Below are 23,128 nucleotides of genomic sequence, written 5' to 3' on the forward strand. Positions count from 1 at the left end.
GACAAGTACCACATTAAATCATATTGTATAGCTCAATTTTCAGCATCAAAACATGGACATTGCTGATGATGCATTTTAGTGTGTACTGCTACTGTATCACCACTGGAGTGATCATACTCAAAGATAAGGACAAGGCTACAATAAATCACATCTGCAAACAACTCATGAATTCAGTAGGTTTTCTACACTCCCCAACCATTTATTGTTTAGTAGCCTGATTTGAAATTAGGTGTACAAATGACAATATGAAATTTTACTTTCTGACACATTTGTACATCAGTGTAAATATACTCAAGTACAAGTAAAAGTCCTAAACAAAATGTACTTTAAGTGCCACAAATAAAAGTTCTTGTTATGCAGGAAACTGGTGGGTACTACTTTAAATTTATACATGCTATATATTTATATTTTAACTAACACTGTAGTTGGCTGAAGTGTCGCTATTTATAACAAAATATATTGTCTGGTAGCTGTACAACAATGCATCATATTTAATGAGCTCATATGTTTTGTTTTAATCTGCTTGCAACAAGTGACTAAAGGTGTCCGGTATAAAATGGCAGTAAATTGAAGCGTTTTACAGTGCTCAGAGAGTTTCACGTTGGGATAAAGGAGAAGAGGAAGTTGACACATTTACACCATATCGAAACATATAACTGAAGCGAGACTTTCACAAGGCTTAACGCGATTTTCAAACAACAATTCACAGGAGGCTGAACCGTAGCAACAGAAGGAGGAAGTCACCTTTCTAAAGTTCAGTAAAGCACACCGGCTACACCTGGTAGTAAAGTAGAGGAGGCAGTCGCTGCTGTGCTTCAGGAAAATGTCAAGAACTGCTGCTAACGGCAACTCAAAAACACATTTGAACCAGAATGGACTGAAAAGCGAAGACATCAAGAAAAATGGCTATCACAACAAGAGAGAGGTATGTCTGTCAGCGACGGAATTTATTTACAAAAATATGTGTACCACAGTACGCCTGCTTTATGGTCCCCGGAGTATTTTACCGCTTCCTTTTGAATAGACAATCCTAAATGTTGTATGACAACATTAGTTTCATTGGGGCTCTTTACCTGAATCGACCTCTGTGACGTAGGCAAACTTTGTAACCCACAGAGGTTGTTTACCTACTGAATAAACAGCAACAATTAACATCTATATAGTACTCACTGTGTTTGACGATATGCACGTAAAAGTTAATCATGTCATTGTGCTCTTGATCTCATATAGCAGTTGTAGAACGTACTAATAACTGGTTTGTGATATGGCTACCTAATAATAAAATAAAATAAAACCTCAAACACAAACTATATGACGTTCTTTTTACAGAAGATAGGATTGTTCCCCTAAAAAGAACAACATAAACAGCAATAAAAGAGCCAACGACCCCGCCCTGAAATTTTTCCTTTTCCTCAAAGCAGGTTATCTCTGACCTCAGGCTGGTTAGGTGAAGAAGGTGTAGTCTGCCTGCTTCTGTTTAACATTTTTCTCTGTACATTGAAGCCTATGCACACTTTCATTTGATGAGTTACTTATTAGTTAGATGTAACAGGTGGTCTTTACAAATTACTTGTCCATTCTGTTCTAGTTCTCTTTTGTATGAATTTTAATGTCACACAATCTCCAACTAGCTGTAATAAAATGCAACATCACCTGTAGCTTTGTCAGTTAGCCCAGCAAATTATGTTTTCATTTGTACTTTTTTTTTAATACACCTGACATTCAGAATCCAGACAGGATAGATTTACTTAAAAACAACCCCAGCCTGATATTTATGTAATTGTAACATATAAGGGGGTATAGTGCATTTGCATCCGAGCCGTATTAGGTGTCCACCATCTTCACCAGTTTTATCCTTTCACATGCTAACTGCAGCTTTTTACGGGCTAACTGTTAGCATCTTCGTACACGCTAGCTAAGCTTTAAATGGTGATATTTCAAACCTGAGCAGTTACATTAAGTAACACTTACCGCTACTTAAAGGTGGAATTTCTGTATAAATGTTTTAAAGGAAAAGTACTTCGTTCGCTTCACAAGAACCGAGATTTTAATCAAGCATCCAAGGCCCTGTTGTTATACCAATCAAACATGGCAGCCGGAAATTACATGGCAAACGCATTAATGCTCTTAAATTTTGGAAATATCTTCATAAAACCAGTAAGTAATTCAAGCAACAATCAAGCAAAAATGTATCTCTCTGAAAAACAGTTGCTAATTCTGTGACTCCTATGCAAACATCTCACTGTAAAAAAAAACAAAAAACAAAAAAAACTGGGGTTACCGACCCACTCATCTGGAAATCTGCTCCCTTGAATAGCACAGGGAATTCTTTGTAATTTCTTGTGCAAGTTGCATCATTTCAACTGTTAGTTTAAATTGTAATGGCAGCCAAGAATTTCAAATGCACATTTAAGTCCTTTCACAATATAAAGTATTTTACAGTGTTTGTAACTTGCTCATGCTGACTGGTAGGTAAATTCTGCTTCCCAGAGACGGACTATGCTTGCTTTTGTAATTATTTGAACCTTTTCAATGCAAAATGCAAATCTTTTATTTGGTGTAACATCACTGTGCAAAGTCCTCCTTTTTTCTTTCTATTTTTGCTTCAGCTTTGTATTACTTACATCTGTGCACCAGTAGGCTGCTGTTTGTCTCCTTTTTTTATTCAGGTTAATTGGTGTGTTAACCACCACCCTTCGCTTTTATTCAAGCAGTATTGTTTTCTCTTGTTTCATCTGCAATGTAAGACAGCTTATGTGGGCCTCTTGTTGTATAGAAAAATGGCCCAGGGACTAGTGTTGCCTCCAGGCAGCACAGACAGGAGTCCTTTGAACAGGCGCCCATGTACGTGGCTGTCATGACATACCTGGGCTTTGGCATCGTCACCCTATTTGGCTACCTCAGAGATTTCCTCAGAGCTGTGGGCTTAGAGAAGTGCCACCTTGCCCAGGAAAGAGAGGAACAGAAGGTAGGTAAAACATGCAATCAGCACAAACATAAGCATATTGTAGGGCATACACACATACTGTAGACACACACATGCACGCAGTTGTAGGAGAAGAGCATGCTTGCCTGGGGTGTTAACACATTTTGTTTTCCCCTAATTATTTCAATTTTTGCTCTTAAGCTCTCCCTCAGCCTTCCTCCTTCATGTTCTTCTGCACTACAGTGTTGCCATGGGTGAGACAGGACACCACAGAGAATATCTGCTGAAGACCTAATTAAATCTCAGAGGATTCAAGTTCTTTCTTTGTTACTGTGCTTTAGATTCTAGATAAGGCCTGAACAGTGCCACATAAGAGCCATTGTGTTGCCATAGATTTCGATTCTTAAATTCAAAAATTGCAGTTAAGATAAGTTGGTAGTAGTTAATGATTTCTTTTGTGCAGCTCATGTTAAAAAAAAAAAAAAGCTATAACCTTAAAAAAGGCAAAGGCTCTAATAGTCTTGGTTGACACCGTTGTCAGGGGATCAATGTGAAAATTGCCTTGAAGTATTATGAAAATATACAGTACCTGTAAAAGCTACAGTACTGTAGATCTAACTCCCCTGCCAAGGTAACAGCTGAATTGGTGGATTGAAAGATTATAGCAGAATAACAAAAGTCACCTGCCTTGATGTAGTTCAGAGGTGGACACAATATAATGGAAAACTTTATGGTCTTAGAGGGTTGCTTTGTTCTACTGTTCAAGAAGCTCTTAGTGCGATCAATGTGATCAGAATTCAAGAGGTCACTTTTTCTACTCTTATTGCTCCACCACTCTGTGACATCCTAGTAGTTGAAACTGTTTCTCTCTGACTTCAGGATTTTGTACCACTTTACCAAGATTTCGAGAACTTCTACACTCGAAACCTGTACATGAGGGTACGAGACAACTGGAACCGTCCCGTATGCAGCCTGCCAGGGCCTGTGTTTGACCTGATGGAGAGGGTGTCTGATGACTACAACTGGACATTCAGGTAAAGTAATCGAGTCATCTGTGATAGACATACTGTAGATGAGACATACTGTTGGCTCATAATCATTTATACTACTCAACTTTATCATTTACAAGTGTTATTCCCAGCTTCAGACAGGGCAGAAAATGTTTTGAGCACAATTATCTCTCTTGTAAAGCAAGAAACTAGACAACCAAGATTTAATTAGATGAATCAAGCTCCTCTGCAATGAACTAATAGAGGAAGGTAGAAAATAAAATACATGGGTATTTCTCAGGAAGGATATGTCAGTCCTGAGTTTGTGGACCACAGTTGTGATTCCTCTGTGCTGCACAGCAGGGTCAGGGAATGTATTATGAATAGGAATATGAACAGAGCCACGGGGAGGGGAACTGACATTATGAATCAGGAAAGAGGGGTAAGCATGGATTACATGTTTAAAGAGGTTTAATGTGACTGGAAAAAGTAGAAATGGGGCAGTCAGTTTGTCTTTTGTAGTGATGTGTGGTGAATGGGTAAAGAGACATGCAGATGGGTTTTGTAGCGGTTTGCAGGTTTACACGGGCAACGAGAAGAAGTAGGTCGGTTGACGAAAGGGCGCAGCTCCCTTAAAATACTTCTAAGCTCCGATGATGTACAGCAGGGATCTACGCTGTTAACTGACCATGTGAATTTAGATGATGTTTACCTGAAATTGTTTCACTCGAACTCTACATCTACTCCCAGTTCACTCACTATGGAGTTACATGTGTACTTGCATATTATAGTGGAGAATAATCTCTTGATTCTGGCTGAAATGAGTTGTGGATGTGTGATTAGGTGCTTAGAAAAATACCTAAGGAAATGAAAATAACAAATAGTGCTTTACATGAAGTCACTGCTGTTTACATTAGATAAACATTGTTATAATTGCACTTCTTATGAGCAAAACTCCACTGATGAAGTAACAAGTTTGTGATTAGCAGTTATATTTAATTGAATTTGGATTACTTTTTATAGCATCTAATTAATTCTCTGAGTGCTCATATGTGTAGAAACAATAGAAAAAGGCTAATTGATTCCTGATGTTTACATGCTTGCAGGTTTACTGGGAGGACAATACACAATGCCGTCAACATGGGCTCTTACAACTACCTCGGTTTTGCTGAGAACAAAGCTGATTTCCTGAAAACTGTGGCAGACAAAATCCACCAGTATGGAGTTGGGGTTTGCAGCACAAGGCAGGAAATAGGTGAGGTTGTGGTTGTCAATTTAACACTGTACACATGAGAATAAAATGTGTGCCACTTGCCCTCTTAAGATAGTTTCAGTAAGAGCAATCATTTTATCTTGAGCAAAATGTCCACTTCACAATTGGAGTCAGTCATATTGGCAGTGTCTCTTTTATTTAATCTTACAGTGCTTCAAATTTCTGACATGTGCATCTATTTTAAAAAATCTCTGACAGACCCCAGTGACACTGAATAGGTTGAGTATCAAACTGGAAATGAAACTCCTCATCACATATGCCATCATTTATTATCTTTCTCGTGAATTATACTGCCCACATATTTAATTATCTTTCAGTGGCTGCAATGTAATATGAATTATTAAACCTTTGTTAAATTATGTACCGTTTGGGCATAAGCTGAGATCATTAAATACTGGTACACACTGCGGAGTGCTGGAAATGATATCACAGTGGAATGTAACATTATGAAACACCCTGGACATTAGGAAGGATGCAAAAATAACATATGTGATGGAAGTGTTAAGCAGCAAGGATCAGAGCCTGGGATCTGTGGCTTCAGATTAATTTTGAATGGTGTTTTATCCTCTGAACTTCAACCCTGCCTCTGATGGTGTTTAAGTGGCTGTGCATGCCAGGATCTCATGTTGCAGTACAGCAATGGTGCAGCAGTGAACTCTAATAATTGGCCATCAATTGTATGTTTTTTTGTTTCAAAGGAAACTACAAAACTTGCTGAGTGATTAACATCATGAAGCTCATTGAACAGGCCGCACGCAAAGTTTCCTCAAGAAAAGTAGTTCCTTTTCTCTCTGTCAGTGATGTTTACTTTTGTTTTTGTTTATTTCTGACACCAGTATCTACTGACTGCAAGCTAGCAAAAGGTGAGCTGACGAGTTGAGTCACTCTGTAGTTCTGAATGATATCAGCAGTTTGACAAGAACAGAGAAAACCAGAGGAATTAAAGGGCATGTGATCATTAGTTATACGTATGTTTGTCAGAGTACAAGTACACCCCACACACACACACACACACACACACAGAAACACTCTACACCATCCATTATTCATTTGTGTGATTTATTTATATGTTTATTTCTCTTTCAAAATGGGACTGTTTTTCCCTGGGTTTGTAATCTGCGTTTCAGCTGGCTCACTGAGAGGGTTAAGGAATAACAAGCATGTCTCCCATGAGACTTTATGAAGCATCAATTATTAAAGACCCCAGTGTCTCTGCAGTAGAAGTGACACCATCATCACCAGTGGCTTAGTTCACATGCAGCAATTTGTATCAGGGAAAATCTTCAAAATCCAAATTTCCTGGAAGTCTTTCTATTATATTAAAAAATAATTCTTCTTTCACACTCTGTGCCTCTGACATCCTCCCAAGGTCGAGTTCAATTCAGTCACGTTGAGTTCAGAAGTTAGCAAAAACGTATGAATAATTTTCCTACAACTACACTGTATGTGTGTAAGTACACAGAGAGCACAATAGGAGATGTTACTTTTTTTTTAAATAGGCATTAGTAAGTAGATACAAAGTGCACTGAAAGCACACCTTGAGAATAAACACACGTCAAACATTCATGGATTTGTATTAATGGATAGCTCACTGTTTCCAACTCTCCTGCAATCATTAACATACAGTAAATTAGATAATGATGTCATGCTTTTAAATGAATGGCAAATTACTGAGAAATACTAAGTAACTATTTACCCATAATACATACACGTGCAGTATATACTGATATAATTGGGCTATTTAAAACAAAGCCATATGTGCTGCCATATTTGTCTAATGATTAACTCTCCTTTTTTTGCCTTGTTGTAAAGGCTTTGAAGACAAACCTCAGTCACAGGTTCATAATGAAAGTGACAAATTTAGCCATGAGCACATTCCTTATTGTCTCTCCACATTAACACTTTCCAACCCTGGCAATAGTAATTTAGCTTTCTCATCAACAAGCTTTGATGATTGTGGTGTCAGGAGGATGACCTTCAGAGGACAGGTGACCACATTTAATATGATTTTATTCAGTCAGATCTATTAAGGAGTCTTACTTACCTGAAGAGCATGCAGACCTACAACAGCCTTATGAGGTTAGCATGTCAATAAGAAGGCAGGGCATGCCTATGAAGCCACAGCTAGGTAAAATGTTCTGTAGAGAGAGCAAATGTTCATTGCAGTCTGATTAAAAAAGCTGCATGAGGCAGCAAGGGCTGTGAGTCTGAGTGGTTGAGGAAATGTATGAATCGATTTGACTTGGCGTAAGGCCTGATGGAAAGCACTGAACAGGAATCACCATAAAGACAGAGCTGCTTCACTGCATTATGGTTTTAAACACATCACTCAATATCCATTTTCCAGTCTTTCCTGAAACATTCAGTCTGTTTGAACTTTTTAATGCCTGCTCTCGTTGGTTACTGATTCTTATCGATTATGACTACAGTGGTAAGTATCCCATGTATATTCAATTAATGCACCATTTTCTTATGAGGATTGAATTAATGACATCACCCCTCTATACCAGGAATAATTTTCATTCACAGTGCTGATGGTATCTGAATAAATGTGTTTCCATCTTGCAGGTTTTCAAAGAAATATGCTTCATTAAATATCTTTTTACTGACAGTATTACTTTTGTGATGTGGGCAACTGTGTCTTTACAGTAACAGAACACAAATGAGTTTTAAGTGTTTGTATTTTATTTAACTTTGAGTCTACACTGTAGTGACTAGTAACTACTATAGCATGGTATAGCAAGTATAGAGTGAATTAAAATTTATGGTGCTTATACAGTATGTTATAGTATATTTCTACCAGAGCCAGCAGAAATGAAATACAGTATATATGAACCTTTCACTGCCTTTCTCTCTGTAGCACACAATTATGATAGTAATTCTTTTTTTATCAGCTGACCACAAGGGCAGTACTAAAGCACCCCGGAGATACCTGAAAATCCCACTTTTATTGCACAAAATAGAAAAACACCATGTCAGGTGAATCAATTTTCTAAACGAATTCTGGTCCCCATCTGTCACATTGGGTTATAACCAACTGCCTCAGTCCCGAAATGTGCTGGAGAACCATTTTAGACCTTGCAGGACTTGCCTTGATATTACCTGGGATGAAAAAGGGTAGTTGAACTAAATTACAAATTTACCACATCTTGAATCTTTATAAAGCTCTTAAAATCCCCAGAGAGCGAGAAGGTGCTGACACTCTGTGTGCTGGTAGTCCACACTTTTGCCTGTGGGTCTCTTGTTTTTTATCAGGAAGCATTTATCTCTGCCAAAAGTTGTGATTGGATGCCAAAGAACAGCAGAACCCACGAACTAAACCAATAGATAAACCACCAGGTAGAGTGATCTTGTCACAGGGTGACTCATCCTTTGTGATCTCTGTCTTGTAGGTAACCTGAGCATCCATGAAGAGCTGGAGAAACTTGTGGCCAGTTTCCTTAGAGTAGAGTCCTCCATGACTTTTGGGATGGGTTTCGCCACCAACTCAATGAACATTCCTGCACTTGTTGGCAAGGTATGTGATTTTACATAGTAAATGGCACATGCCGTATATAGGAAATACTATTGCATATGTGTGTAATTTTCACAGTGCTGCAGAAATTAATCTAATTAGCTTAGCTTTTGTTCCTTTCTTGCATATAGCCTAAATTAATGAATAACAGTCAAGTAAACTCAGCTGCGAACAACTCCTGATCCACCCCCATTAATTAAAATCACAATTAAACATTACAGTAGCCAGGAGGACGAGGCTCTGGGCATACATAGCTGCTTTCAGACACATAGACAAGGAAGGGCAGGTTTTGTTAAGAGCACCACTCAAGGGGATGATTACCCATACTCTGGCCTGTTGGCACACCAGCCTGGCTCACACAGACAGCCATGGGTTACCAGGGGCAACACACAGCATGAATATATGTGATTGGACTGGACAGGAGGAAGGGGAGGCTGATGGTTTAAGTGATGAGAATGGGGTCATTTATGCAGCTCAAGAGGTGTAGCAGCCCCTTAGGCTGCAGCCCCCACAGTAACCCTGCTGGGGCTGGGGTCAACCCACACTGCCAACTCTGTCCTACAGGGACAGACTGTGCCAGGACAGGCCTTGCTGTGCAGGCAGAGTGACAGCTGCTGGTAGACCAGGGACCAGGCCAGCTGCACCTCAGGCCAAACCGAGGGTATCTGTCACTGAGACGGTGTCAACATACCCTCTACAAGGGTTCATTCAAACTAATGCAGTCAAATGCTTGGAGCTTCAGTGTTAAATATGTTAATGTACTAGAGAATAGCTGAATTCATTTGCATGCTGATTTCTATGGAATGTGAAGTACCATATTCTCTATTATTAAGAGTATGATGAGTCTTCTGGCTGAAACAGACATGATAGAAGTGAAAAACAATTATCATGTACATTAGATGCAACTACTAACATACATAGATTTAAGTGTGAATGGGAGCAGAGTAGGAGGAATGGGCTGCCAGATAATTGGCCAGGTGGATCTTTTTACAGTGCCAACTAGCATACATTACATTATTCAGGACAGAGAATAAAAGCACAAAATTCATGTTGAAATACACAAAACTAGGCAGTTTTTCAGAAAACAAATAAAATCATATGGGTGGGTAGTATATACTGCAATTATTTTCATCCATATACAGTCATACTGGTGAAAGTGTTTGCTGTTTACAAGCTAACTATATTTTTCTGTACCCAAGGGGAGAATCTAATTGGCTTCTTCACCAAACATAGACCACTAAATCCAAAATGCCATCATACACTATCTGTTCTACGGTGGCCCTTAGAGCTCAACGCACTGCAACTTAAGCAAACACATGCAAATAGAGAAAACAAACAAATTCAGAAAACATCTTCATCAATTTGACTACACGTGCTGCAAATATACACAGCACAACCAAATACAGAAACACGCTGCACATACTCACAACACAAGCAAATACACAAACGTGCTGCAAACATTCACAACACAACAGAATGGTTTCCAGGGGACACAAAAAAGTGATGAACCTGGCTGGGACGCACTTGCATGCATGTATTATAATGCATTCATGCACACTTTTTTTCAATGCTTTTAAGATCAAAAATCACAAAGCATTGAACAACAAGTGCATCCCAACCGGGTTAATCACTTTTTAGTGTCCCCTGGAAACACCTCCGTTGTGTTTCAGCGTGTTTTTTGTATTTGCTTGTGGTGTGAGTATTTGCAGTGCATGTGTTGTCAAGAAGAAGTTTTCTGAATTTGCTTTGTGTTTTGTCTATTTGCATGTGTTTTCTTAAATTGCACTTCTCAGGGCCACTATACTGTTCTATCTGGGTGTTACACTGGAATTGAAAAGATTTCTTAGGGACATTTGAACAAAGTCTTTTCTCTCTGCTGGTTTTCAGGGCTGTTTGATACTGAGCGATGAGCTCAATCACACATCTCTCATCTTAGGGGCCAGACTGTCGGGAGCAACCATCCGGGTGTTTAAACACAACAGTAAGTCCAGGAACTATTTCATTTTGAATATGAGTCATAGTGTTTCTGTTTAATAATACACAGCATTTACAATGTTACAAACAGTGAGAGACATATTGTTTCAGTTTTATAACATTTGTGGTGCTTAACAATCCTGCCCTGTACCTGCCAGAGCATCAAGCTCTATGTCTGTTCTGTCCTGAGATTATCTGCTGATGAAATTTGAATATCTCTCTGTGCATCCATAGTGAATACTGCAGCTCGCAGAAGCCAGTTTTTCTCTTCAGTTATTCATCCCAAACTTTTGCTAGTGCAAGAAACGCATTACTCTCTGTGCGGTACAGGATTTGCCTTAGGAAAGACCTACTTAATATTCTGTGTTTACAGCAGCAAATGTAAAGGCTTTAATGAAACAGGTTCAGTTTACAGTCACACCTGTGTTTTATCCGTCCGCAACAGAGCATGAAAACAAGTTTTTTGTTGTTTTTTTTACATGAAAATGTCATCTTACTTAAGCTTCCTGTTCTCTTGTAATATCAAATCACATATTGTGAATAGATAAAGGAGAATTATTAAGCATGAATGATACAGCATTCATTGTGCTAGCACTGGAAACATCACCTGCTCTTTATGGAGACAGGACAAATGAACCAGTCCTCTAGCAGCAAATGTGTCCTGACAGGTACAAGCAGAGTCAGTTATGGGTCCTCCAAGCAGATCCCAAAGGCCTGTCTAAAGGCAAAGAGCCCTCAGGCACCTGAGCAGTTGACCCCTCCCTGCCTTATACTTCCAGCACCAGACGCTTACACTCTTTTATCAGCACAAAGCCAATATTTACTAAAGGGGTTATACCAGTTAACTTAGCCGCAACATAAGATAAATAAGAAAATAAATATTTAGTGATTGCAATGATGTAATGATAGTGATGCAATGTTTAATAATGTAGTCTCTCTAAAAGTTCTGGGATACCTCATTTATGATTTGAAATGTGTAAGGTTTTAAGTGGCCGAATCTCATACCAGACGGAAGATGAACCGGTTTGTCCAGTCTAGCCTATGTAAGGCGTGTCAGGCTTGTTTTTTGGAAATACTTCAAGAAGAAGAACGGACGCTCCTTTTGAGGATTAGCATTGTTATCCTTTCAAATTTTATTCTTTGTGTATTAAGCTAGTAGCATTTCTACAACGTGAGTGTCAGTGCAAAGATAGGATGAAAACATTTCATGGATTCACATGTCGTGTGTAGAAGCAAAGCATGCCAACCTTCTCATCACAGTCATAGAGTGTCTCATATTCGAACATGTTTTATCTTTCACTCATTCTTGTCTTTGCACAAAGCAAGTCACTGTGGATTCCTTTTTCACTGTCAGGCTTCTCCCAATGCTGGCATTAGTAACATTAGGTGAGTTATGTTCTGTTGAGCTTCAGGAAGTGATTTAATCAGAAGAGCATCGTCTGCCTCTTAAGCAAAACTTGTTTTTGTGTCGTGGCAGCCATATCAATCATCCATGACAGATTATAAGTTTTGACAGGTTAACTCGCTGCTCAGCTGGTTGGATTGCAGTCACACTCTGAATAATACTCCTTATTAGCTACAGCTATTCAATACTGCCATCTGCTGGCGTGCAGATGAGGATCATTAATTGTGTCACCCATACCTGTTAAAAACTCCACATGCCACTGGGAAATGATTTTATTGAAGCCAAAATTTCAATCATAATCTTAAACAACCATGCAGACTTAGCTGAACATATCTTTGGCCCAAGCCATATTTAGCTCAGTTTGTAATCCTCTCTGATACAGATTTTGCAGGTGCGCATTAAAATCAGAGTGCAGAGGTATTTACTGTGTGTAGTTTGTGGAAGGTGTTTCTGCCAGATAAAATAGTGCCTTATGTACTCTGCCCTGCCCAGTGGAAATTATTACTCAACGCACTGTTGTTTGGTTTAATTCAGTGTTCCTTGTATACTTTGATTTGATTATTGCTACACTCTACTGTATATGTACAAGCCTGAACTTCTACTTCATACGTTCATTTCAATTTGATTGCTGTGTTCTTCCCTGCTTTAATACTCCCTTTCTCACTCTCCTGTGTGTGTGTGTGTGTGTGTGTGTGTGTGTGTGTGTGTGTGTGTGTGTGTGTGTGTGTGTGTGTGTGGGTGTCTGTCAGACATGCACAGTCTTGAAAAGATGCTAAGAGAGGCGGTTTGCTCAGGGCAGCCTCGGACTCACAGGCCCTGGAGGAAGATCCTCATCATGGTGGAAGGCATCTATAGGTCAGTTGTTGTTCTTATACAACCCACATACACCTTAGAATAGTCTCTCCCTCACAGACACATATCTTGGGTCAGTTGAGCTATTGTATCAGTCTTTATTAGTATGGGCTTCCAGGTGGTTTTGAGCAGCTTTCCACAGCCGGACTCAGGCAGAAATCTTAATTTGTAACCTGAGCAGAGCGTTCAGCCTGTGTTTAGCAGTCCCTGTAATGGTCTCTTTTTCAATTGCTTCCCTCTCCACCCTTGAATAATAGATTGTGTGTGTGTGTGTGTGTGTGTGTGTGTGTGTGTGTGTGTGTGTGTGTGTGTGTGTGTGTGTGTGTTTGTGTGTCTGTATGGTTGGGTACTGTTTGATTACTGGAGAGAGGAGGAAGGTATTGTGTGTCTGTCCCGGCAGTGAGCTATCCTGAGTCTTAGTGACCCTCTCCATCTGCTCATTAGCTCCAAATCAAGGCCAAGTGAAGCCACAGAGATTGACTTGGCTACACCCCCAGCTCCAACTGTTTATCACGGCCATTTTCTTTTCTCCTTTCTTCCCTCTCTTTGCCCTCTATCTCGCCTTACATTTCAGGTTTTCTTAACAAAAACATGACATATTCATTGTGCTTTATGTCATTGTTATTTTTTTCCTCAAGACATTTTATCACATTCAGTCAGCTGTGAAGTTAACCTGTTAATAACCTGGCATCGAAAACCTTCAGTTGGTATTAATACAATAATTAGTTGTAACAACAGTCCTGCTAATTTGAGAGACAACTTAATTGCACCTCATCAGACTGCCTTTATCAGGGAATAATGTCTAATGCCGAGCTCAGACATTAGAGAGAAATGCTGCCTTTCGGTACGGCGCTGAAAGAGCTAATGCTCCATCTAACATCTCCCGTTAACATCAAAAAGCTTGGATAAGGAGTAAGCATGCTTTAGCTAGATCCTGGGCCTGCCTTTGATGTCCTCATCGGTCCTGGTGAAATCCTGTCTTATGTCATTTGGGCTGCAGACGTTCTCAGCCATAGCTTGGATAGCAGGTCTGGGATTGCTCCATTCCCCAGCAGTATACTCTCTCATGCTGTCTATTTGTAGCCTTAAAAGGCTTGCATCAGAGGGGAGGAAGAGATGGGAGAGAGGTGGGAGTAAAGCAGAAGAGGCCAGCAGAAAGATTCTTGGAAGACTGTGGCATGTCAAATTATGTAGTATGCATTTGCAGAAGCTCTGCAGTGGATAACGTGAAGTTGGGGTCAAATTCTTTTCCTTTGAAATTTGATCATATTAAGAGTTTATAAATGATGAAATGCGTGTGCCCGTGTTGTCCCTTTTGTAAATGTATTCTCAGATTGTGTGACTCTCTGTCATTAGCATGGAAGGATCAGTGGTGCGACTTCCAGAGATCATCGCTCTGAAGCAGAAGTATAAAGCGTATCTATACCTGGATGAAGCCCACAGTATCGGAGCAGTGGGACCATCAGGTCGGGGTGTGACCGAGCTGTTTGATGTGAACCCAGCTGATGTGGATGTGATGATGGGCACCTTCACCAAGAGCTTTGGGGCTGCTGGAGGCTATATCGCAGGAAAAAAGGTTCTTGTGGATCTTTGGATTTTCTATTTCAGTTTAATCTGCCTTCTAGTCAGTATTTCATATATGTGTCCAGTTGATCCAAATATCTGAAATTTCCTTTTGATTTAGTTTTTGTTTTGTTTTTTTGTTTCCATTATATGTACATATAATTCTTTTATACCTGAGAATTTTTTAACAATTAATTTTCTTACACATATTTATTATCAAGGCAGGGCTACTCAAGTTTTCTTGTTTAATAAGATTATAGATTATTATTAGATAACATGATTACATGAGGAGAGAGAGAAGCAAGGCAGGACAAATATACATATACTGAATAACCCTTCTAAAAGAGTCGAATAAAAAAAGAGGATAAAAATAAGCTAGAATTGATAAAAACTCCTGCTCTAGTTGGAGCAGACCTCCAGAGAGTGGGGGGGGGGGGGGTGACATGCAGTAAAGGTCCTCAAGCAGAACACTACTAGGGGAGTCGCAGTGTGAAGGCCAGGACCCCCCAGACATTTCCACCAAATGCTGCCAACTTAACACACTGACATGTAACAGCAACTATTTTCTCATAGAAGAGGTACTGTATTCTTTTCTTTTTTTTTAACTCTTTTGCTACACTTACAGTATTAACAACCCTGCCTTACTTAAATTATAATACCATCTATCATCACTATTTTCATTTGCCTCCATATCACCAGCTCATAGCCAACCTGTAAAACTCTGAACTTGTAAACTCTGCAGTAGACCAGTCAGGCAGAAACTAGTGGATGCAAAATTAATCCTCCTGGACCAAAACAGGGTCAAGATAAATTTCAAGATAAACATCAGTGGGATTAATCGCATTGAAACAGTTCCAGAGAGCCGTGGGTAAATTGCCATTCTTAGAAAGTCAAACGACCGAGCTGGCTCTCTGATACTTTCCAGACATTGTTTGAACAACCTGGCAACCACCAACTGTGTAACAACATTAACTTATTTGGCTCCAAAGCAAGTTAAAATACATCATACAATATTTTACCCAGGTCCGTTTTTAAAGATGTTTGAGACTCAGTCATATATCCCACCTCTCTCATAGCTCTCATGTGTCCAACAAATGTTCCGCAGGCTCTGACTCCGGGCCTTTGTAATTCTTTTTTACTCCATTAAAAAGTACACTTTAGTACATAACCACATCGGTTTTGTGGCAGTTGATTAGAAAGCAACAGAGGAAACGGCCATGTTGTTTGAATTAGGTATTCAGAGAGGGACCCTTCCTGCTGTTGCCTTATGCTGGTTCAGCCCTGCTCTGCCATAATAAGAAGGTAAAGCTGGCAGAGGGCCAGCCCCTTCTTGTGGCAGGCGTCGGAACTGCGTTCCAGATTTAACAGGATGACTTTTAACAAGCATGATAATGTTTGAAGTATGAACACTCTGCCTGGTTTGACAGCTGGCTGTAGTAAACTCCTGAAAGGAACAGGCAGGAAAGGAGAGAGAAAGCCTTTAGATTTGACGTTTTGTTGTTGTGGCGAAATCCCCCAAATCTTACATTAAGTAGATTCGGGTTGACCGACAAAAAAACTCAGCAGATGTGTTCTGGAAAACAGTCATGTTATAGCTATTTTATGGGAGTGCCAAAAATAAATACCCCAATAAATACACTCCAAGCTCCTTCTAATTCACTTCAACCTTGCATGAAGGAGATGTTAGTCATTCACCCTTTACTTAAAGCCTGGATCGCACTGAAATAAGGTTATTAAATACATCCACTGAGGAACCAAGTATGTGCAAGTGTGTGTGCAGCTCTGGCACAGCTCCAGCTCTGTGGCATTGTGGACATGTATCACCACATGAGTATTGCGGCCACAGCGTGGTTGAGGAAACACTCTGAGCTGTCACTCCACGCCCCAGACGCGAGATGGATTTCGGACATGTTCTCTTAACTGGTTTATCTTGGTCGCACCGAAATCCTGCAGGGCCCTAAAGCGGTGAAAATCCCCTGCCTTAAACGAAAACAGATGTCAGGTTGTTTCAGGGTTCTTATCCTACGTTTGAGCATTTCCCCTAAAATCCCTTCCCCTTACGTGTTTGAGGAAGCCACAGCCGCCGCCCAGTGGGGACAGATGGCAGTGAGTGGAAATGGTGGCCAGACAGCATCTCCGGCTACGTGTCATCACCCCGCACCCACTGGCCACCACGCAGCCACCGAGCAGCAGCCCATCACAGCTCCAGGCCCGCTCCCAACCTCAGACCACTTACACACACATGCTCTAGGGACCCATGACCGAATCAGTTTCCTGAAATCCTGCTCTTCTCTTGACAACCACTAGCAGAATTAATCCCCTGCTGACATTTAGGAATAATGAGCATGACAGTCCTTATTCTGGCTCATTTCAGCATCGGTTCTTTTTCAAATTAGTGCACTGGCTCCCTCAGAGTGGAGAGCAGGAAAGGATCCAGAGCTTTTTTATAGTCGATGCCAAGATTGTCATAGTGACTGAGAAATGACTTGAGGTATTTTAATTGATTCTCAGGTGTTCACTATACGTGAGCTCTATCTAGTGGTTCTAAAAGAAAAGTGCAGGGACCACACTTCTGTTTCAGAGAAGATCTCAAATTAACAGTTTTTTGTCTGTACGTACACACACTATCAGATTTTTCTCAGTCTTTTAACAAAAATACATTGTAAACATATTGTTTATTATCTCTGCTAATTATCTGAGTGACACTCTGTGCTGTATTGCAGGAGCTGGTGGACTACCTGCGCAGTCATTCTCACAGTGCAGTATATGCCTCAGCCATGTCCCCTCCGGTCACTGAGCAGATCATACGTGCCATAAGGTGCATCATGGGAAAGGACGGGAGCACAGAGGGTGAGTATCTGAGCACGCTCTCCATCCAGTGAATGTCATCCTCAATCTCAGTCTTATTATCCACATACTCATCAAGCCTAATGTTCTTCACACAGACAAATATTATGTCTGGCTTATAAAAATTCTTACACCTTTAAATAATCTTTATGGAAACAACAGCAAACCAAATCCAGAGGACAGTACCAATGTTAACATTAGGACTAAGTCCAGACCTGCAAGGAAAGACAAACAGCTGCTTGGTCAGAAAATGTGGTAGCAATTACAGGGGTCTGCAGCGGTAGAGAGAGGGGGGACGTGCAGTCCCTGAACACACGTGACCCTAACACAGAGGAAATCATTTACATGTGTGTGTTGTGAGGAACACTGTACCTCTGAAAAGTTTCTGCTTTAATGGCATCAGACACAAGGGCAGGGAAGTAGTCATTCCCGGCCTAGTCCTGATACCGCCAGCACAATTCTTCTTGAGTTATTGTAGTTGTAGCTGTAATACAAGGAGTATCACCTGTTGTAACATTAGTTCACTTTAGCCAAACCTGTGGGACTTAAAGTATACACCAAAGGTGAACATATGCAGCCATGTAAACTGTGTGGCATGCAGAAATACAGAACACGCCGAGTGCTGTAATGGGTTAATTACTCGAAGGACTAAAGCCTGGTGTCTTACGGTACATTGTACATTGTAGTTTCATCCACAGATGAGTAACTTTCTCCTCTGACTCTGAAGCAGACATGCTTTGGATCTGACGTAGCCCCGTCAAATATCTGTTGTGGAAAAATCAGTCTTGACCTGTGTGATAGAGGGGAGGGACACAGCAAACAGTGCAGCCTTTCAAAACATCAGCTCCAGGGCCCATCAAAACACTATAAAAGCCCACTCTGACAAGAAACGTCACATACTATTTGCATATATGCCTGATGAGTTCTTATTCCTCGTTCTCTCAGTCTTCCACTGTGCTCTTCATCTTTCTCTTTGATGTTGAATTTCGCGCTTTAAAGCAAACTGGTGGCAACGGCTCTGAAATAGGGAAAAGCTCAGAGACACAGTAACATCCACACATTCTCACATACTCATATGATTTGTGTCTGACAGCAGGTTTTTGACCTCCATGCCCTCTATCTTAGGAGAGAGGAATAATTTACAAAATGGGGCCTGTGCTTTTTGGCAGATGCCCGAATGTTATGGTTTTTTTCCCCTCTCTCTCTGCTGAGATAAGGGGATTTAAAGTGCTCTCTTACATCCCTTTGAAAGAACTGCCAATCTGTTCCCAGGTAATCAAAGGGAAACAGAGCTGTGTTCCAAGGCTGGGCCATGCCAAACTCTGCTGCAGCAACAGAGCAACCAGGTTCCCCAGTGATTCACATTGTTAGGGAACACAGGGGGCTAACAATACACACCCCCTCTGCTGACTTTGATTTGTTTTCTAATGTATGTGAAATATCTGTAATACATGTGATGCTTAAGCATAGTTTGTCTCAGTCATGGCTATGCTCCAGTGGCAGTCCACAGTCACTCATTTTGTGCAAACTCCATTGTATCCAATTTGCAAACGCTCATCTTGGCAACGTGCAAGTGCATATACCATGCCGTCAGGCAGACAAAACTGAACCATCTGCTGGTGCAGCTGAGATGTAATCATGAGCAAGTTCATGGTGGAGGCTGGAATGGCCCAGATGGAGGTGCAGGACTCAGGATGAGATGGCACCGCAAAGAACACTACACACTACATTAGCCGCCACTGACAGGTGACGTCCCTCTGTGCAGGGGACAGTGGAAATATGTGGAAAAACAGCAGTGAGTTGGTGCTTTGCTCATGTACATCTGGTGCTGTCCTTTTTTTAATTGGAGGCATTAGACGGATCCGCCAGCTGGCAGAGAACACGAGATACTTCAGGGCCAGACTGAAGGAGATGGGCTTCATTATCTATGGCAATGATGACTCACCAGTGGTTCCAATCCTGCTCTACATGCCAGGCAAAGTGGTGTAAGTACATTTAAACTTTCACCAAAAACACTCACCGCTTTTAGAGTAAAATTAACTGAATAGTTATTGTACATAGACTAATCAATGCTAATCAATAATATTAACTTGACTATTTGTTGTTGTCATAAGAAATTTCATGTCAGCTCAGTGTGTATCATCTCTGAGTGATCCGGATGGCTGACATCTTACACACTCCAAAGTTTCCATGATTCAGTAGTGTAGACCTTGTGGACAGTGTAGATTGGGTAACTGTCTGTAATCTGTTACCACTTAAGGGAAAACACAAGGTATTGATTAGTTATAACCAAGGATTGTTTGCGCCACTCAAGTATAATCAATTGGGTATAAAGTGTCTTTCAATGCCAGTCACCATTTATATCCTTGGAAAGGCCATTCCAGCCCAGAAACTACCATAATCAGAAGCTGCTATCGTATTTAACCACAGTAGCAGTTTATGGTTTCACATCGGTTTACATGGGAAACTGGAAAAAAGTTGAATTTCACCAGGTGTATCCTTAAATATTATTTGGAAAAACAGACATTTCTAAAACAATTATAGTGTTACCTCTTGCTATTTCATGATTTTGTTAATGACATTTCAAAATCTATGGAATTTTAGTCCTGTAACACTGACTTGTATTTCTTATGCAATTGTATGAGAGTAATGTGTCTGTAGCTGCTCTATATTAAATCTTCTTCTGGCCTTTACTTTGTTAGTCTTTTTGGATTCCTGCCATTGTCCTAATGACATAGAGAGCTCTTAAAGATGCTGGTGTTAGATTGAGGTTCTGCACCAGCATCTGTACAGAGCACTAGACACATCAACAAGTCATCCAGAAAATTGAAAACCATCTTAACCATTTTCAGAACTCGTTTTAAGGTCTGAACTCTCCAAGCTGTCCACAGGAATCATTCTTTGTTCGGCCTCAGTGACGTAAAAGGCATCAGTGATGTTGCTGCTTCAACCACATAGAACTGATAGCTACGTGTCTGTGTGTGTGTGTCTGTGTGTTATTATTATTTATCGTGCTTTACAGAAATTATCACAAGTCATTCTTACCGCACATCCCAACCACATGATTAAGGATTTGGAAGGGCCAGAAAGAGCAACATTCCTCATGACTTTTAATGTGATGAGGCAAAGCAGCTCATTCTGAGGTGACTCGTGGGGTCACTGCAGATTTTAAGGCTTCAAACCTTAAAAATATGAGAAGTATGTGAGAAATGTGAGATAAAATATTGCATAGTTTTGTATTCTGTGTTTAGCTCTTCATGTCGATTTTTTCTGCACTAATCCAGTTCAGTAGTCAGCTGGTGTGTAGTGCAGATGCATGAGCACCAGGGACTTCATAGGTCAGTGGTGTCACTGTTGTTGGTGAGAGGTGGCATTTGTAATTCTGAAAAGACATAAACAGGAGAAACAGTTCAGTGTGTTTAATATTGCAATTTAGCATCTGATGTTCCAGATATTTTGATTCCGAAGTTTCAAGGAATTTAATGTTACAAAAATATAGATTACTGTATTTCCTTCAATTGATTCTTGTGCTTTTGTGTACTAAAACATCTTCTTCTTTTTTTTTTTTTGCTGACCAGGGCTTTCGCTCGAGAAATGCTGGAGAGGAAAATTGCTGTAGTGGTTGTTGGCTTTCCAGCCACGCCGATTACAGAGGCCCGAGCTCGCTTCTGTTTGTCTGCAGCACACACCAGAGCCATGCTGGACCAGGTACACATACACACAGACACAGACACACACACGCACAGGGAGAGAGAAATTTACTAACATGAAATTCCTCTCTGTGGCCTAAGGACAATTTTTTCACCTGAATCAAACATATAATTTCCCTATACTTTCCCTTTGTCCTCAGGTGCTGCACCATCTGAACGAGGTGGGAGACGCTCTCTGTCTGAAGTTCTCACGGCGAAAATATTCCTTTCGGCCTGACCTCTGTGATGAGACAGACTTTGAGCTGGACAGCTGATATGACCCCTGACACCTTCACTTCACAGTGTCAAAACTAAGTCTAAGGGGCTAAATGTTTGGCAGCTGCTTTTTATATGTTTGTAAAACATTGTGATTTAATAGAACACTTATTTGAAATACTTTTATTACACATATTTAATTATTGCACAAGAATTGCTGCATTGGTCTCAAATCTTGAGCTATTTATCTTTTTATAGAGAGAAATCACATATTGTTAGTTCGGTTCATCTGCACATTTGAAGACATTTTAGATCAAAAGAGGGCACATCCTTTTGTATAAAGTTATTGTGATTACTCGTCTATATTTAGACGTTGAAAACTTTTAGGAAGCATTTTTTGCTTCTCATAAATTAATATCAGCCGTCACTTATTAAAAAAGCTGGTGGTAGTTATTATTAGAGAGTAATGCACATTGAGATGCAAGGATTCCATTTACTTCCCTAGCACAAAGAAGTAGTTTTGTAAATTTCCCCCTCTGGTGTAAAGCTACGTTACTAAAATTTTGAGTCTGCTGATTTTCATTTTTTCTTTTATTTTCCAATAAAACACAAATACCACACATGAAAACTTCCTGTATGTGTTTTTGATAGGAAGGTTGATTAATTATTCCAATGACAGGCTTCCGAAAATCCCAGACCGTCCCTCTGGAGCTGTGCTCGTTTCCTGACACATGATTATTTACACTATTCATGGCTGATGTGATTGAGAAAAAAGATGACAAAGATAACTTTATTGCGTTCCATGGTGATCTGTTTTTATAAAAATTGTCCTCAGTACAACACCACTTTCATCTCCACAGTAAATGATAACCTTCCTGTAACTAATAGATCATACAGCAATTACGTCTCTGACAAGCCTTTAAATCGCAACAACTCCTGCGCAGAGTGAAAAAGGTGTTATGGCCTGTTTTGTGGCGAGACTGCTCATATTCACAGAGTCTTAACAGCTTAATTCTTGATGTTTTAAAGACCCGCTGTTCTCTTTCACACACAAAGTGTGTAACAGTTTTGAAGGTAAGCATGCAGAGTATGCAGCACCTGAGCCAACAGAAACCTAACCTAGCAATTAGCACCGAACTCTAAATTCCTGTGGTATGGGGTAATCATTTGATTAACACAGAGAGGATCATAGATGGATGATGAATGTGTTTTCACGATGTGTCAGTTTGGGTCTAGTTGACACTTGTTTGCCTGCAGGACATTACCATGTTTGTGTTTATACCTCCTTATAAACAACATGGTGACTTTACGTTTTACATGATGGAGTTAAACTGCAATATGCAATCCTTTGGAAAAAGCATGGTAGATGAAGTGCAGACACAAATGTAGTGGAAAATAAGTTAAGAAAAGTTACAAAAGAAAAAACAAAAACCTTCTTTTCCCCTAAAGGAGAAAACAATTGAAATCTGTGCTCTATATTGGATCACTTTGTTCTGTAAGTGAATATTCACATCTGGCTTCTATAGCCAGAAACAATACAAAACAGTCTCTTTAATCCTCAAATCTGTGATGTCATTCCAGTGTACTGTTCCATACAGATCTGGAGGAGATGGGGAAAGGTGGCCTCAAATGTTGCATTGAGGTGCACCGCCGCCCTCAGGATATCTGTTCTTAATTTGTGTTTACTTTCACCTTTAGTCTAACTGTGAACATTGTTAAATTCATTGCAGGTTCACAGCAGAGGACAGATGTGTGTAGAGAGAAACTCCAAAGCTTGAATTCATTCTCAAACATAACTCAGGGTGTTACAGACACAGAGTGTTGAAATACTAAGCTCCACTGTGATTATGCAGAAAGGCAAACTCTAACTTGCTAAGATT

The 23,128-nt window shown here is 40.2% G+C and overlaps 1 protein-coding gene across 1 annotated transcript; it reads left to right on the forward strand.

Moving 5' to 3' along the window:
* The first annotated feature begins 667 nt into the window (after positions 1-667).
* Positions 668-21,876, forward strand: sptlc3 (serine palmitoyltransferase, long chain base subunit 3). The gene is made up of 12 exons (XM_023400104.2): positions 668-925; positions 2,777-2,968; positions 3,806-3,960; positions 5,022-5,170; positions 8,581-8,705; positions 10,590-10,683; positions 12,831-12,936; positions 14,290-14,509; positions 17,220-17,346; positions 19,193-19,328; positions 20,922-21,051; positions 21,194-21,876. The coding sequence occupies exons 1-12, from the start codon at positions 824-826 to the stop codon at positions 21,305-21,307; spliced, it is 1,650 nt and encodes a 549-aa protein (XP_023255872.1). The 5' UTR covers positions 668-823; the 3' UTR covers positions 21,308-21,876.
* The last annotated feature ends 1,252 nt before the right edge of the window (positions 21,877-23,128 follow it).

The sequence above is a fragment of the Seriola lalandi genome, unplaced genomic scaffold (genome assembly GCF_002814215.2).
Source record: "Seriola lalandi dorsalis isolate HSWRI2012SDOR001 ecotype SW California unplaced genomic scaffold, Sedor1 jcf7180002052131, whole genome shotgun sequence".
NCBI lineage: Eukaryota > Metazoa > Chordata > Actinopteri > Carangiformes > Carangidae > Seriola > Seriola lalandi.

Excerpts from the sequence above, each read along its gene's own strand:
- sptlc3 (XM_023400104.2), top strand. The coding sequence starts at position 824 with ATGTCAAGAACTGCTGCTAACGGCAACTCAAAAACACATTTGAACCAG. Across the intron at positions 926-2,776 it reads GCTATCACAACAAGAGAGAG|AAAAATGGCCCAGGGACTAG; the intron begins GTATGTCTGTCA and ends CTTGTTGTATAG. Across the intron at positions 17,347-19,192 it reads AAAGGACGGGAGCACAGAGG|GCATTAGACGGATCCGCCAG; the intron begins GTGAGTATCTGA and ends TTTTAATTGGAG.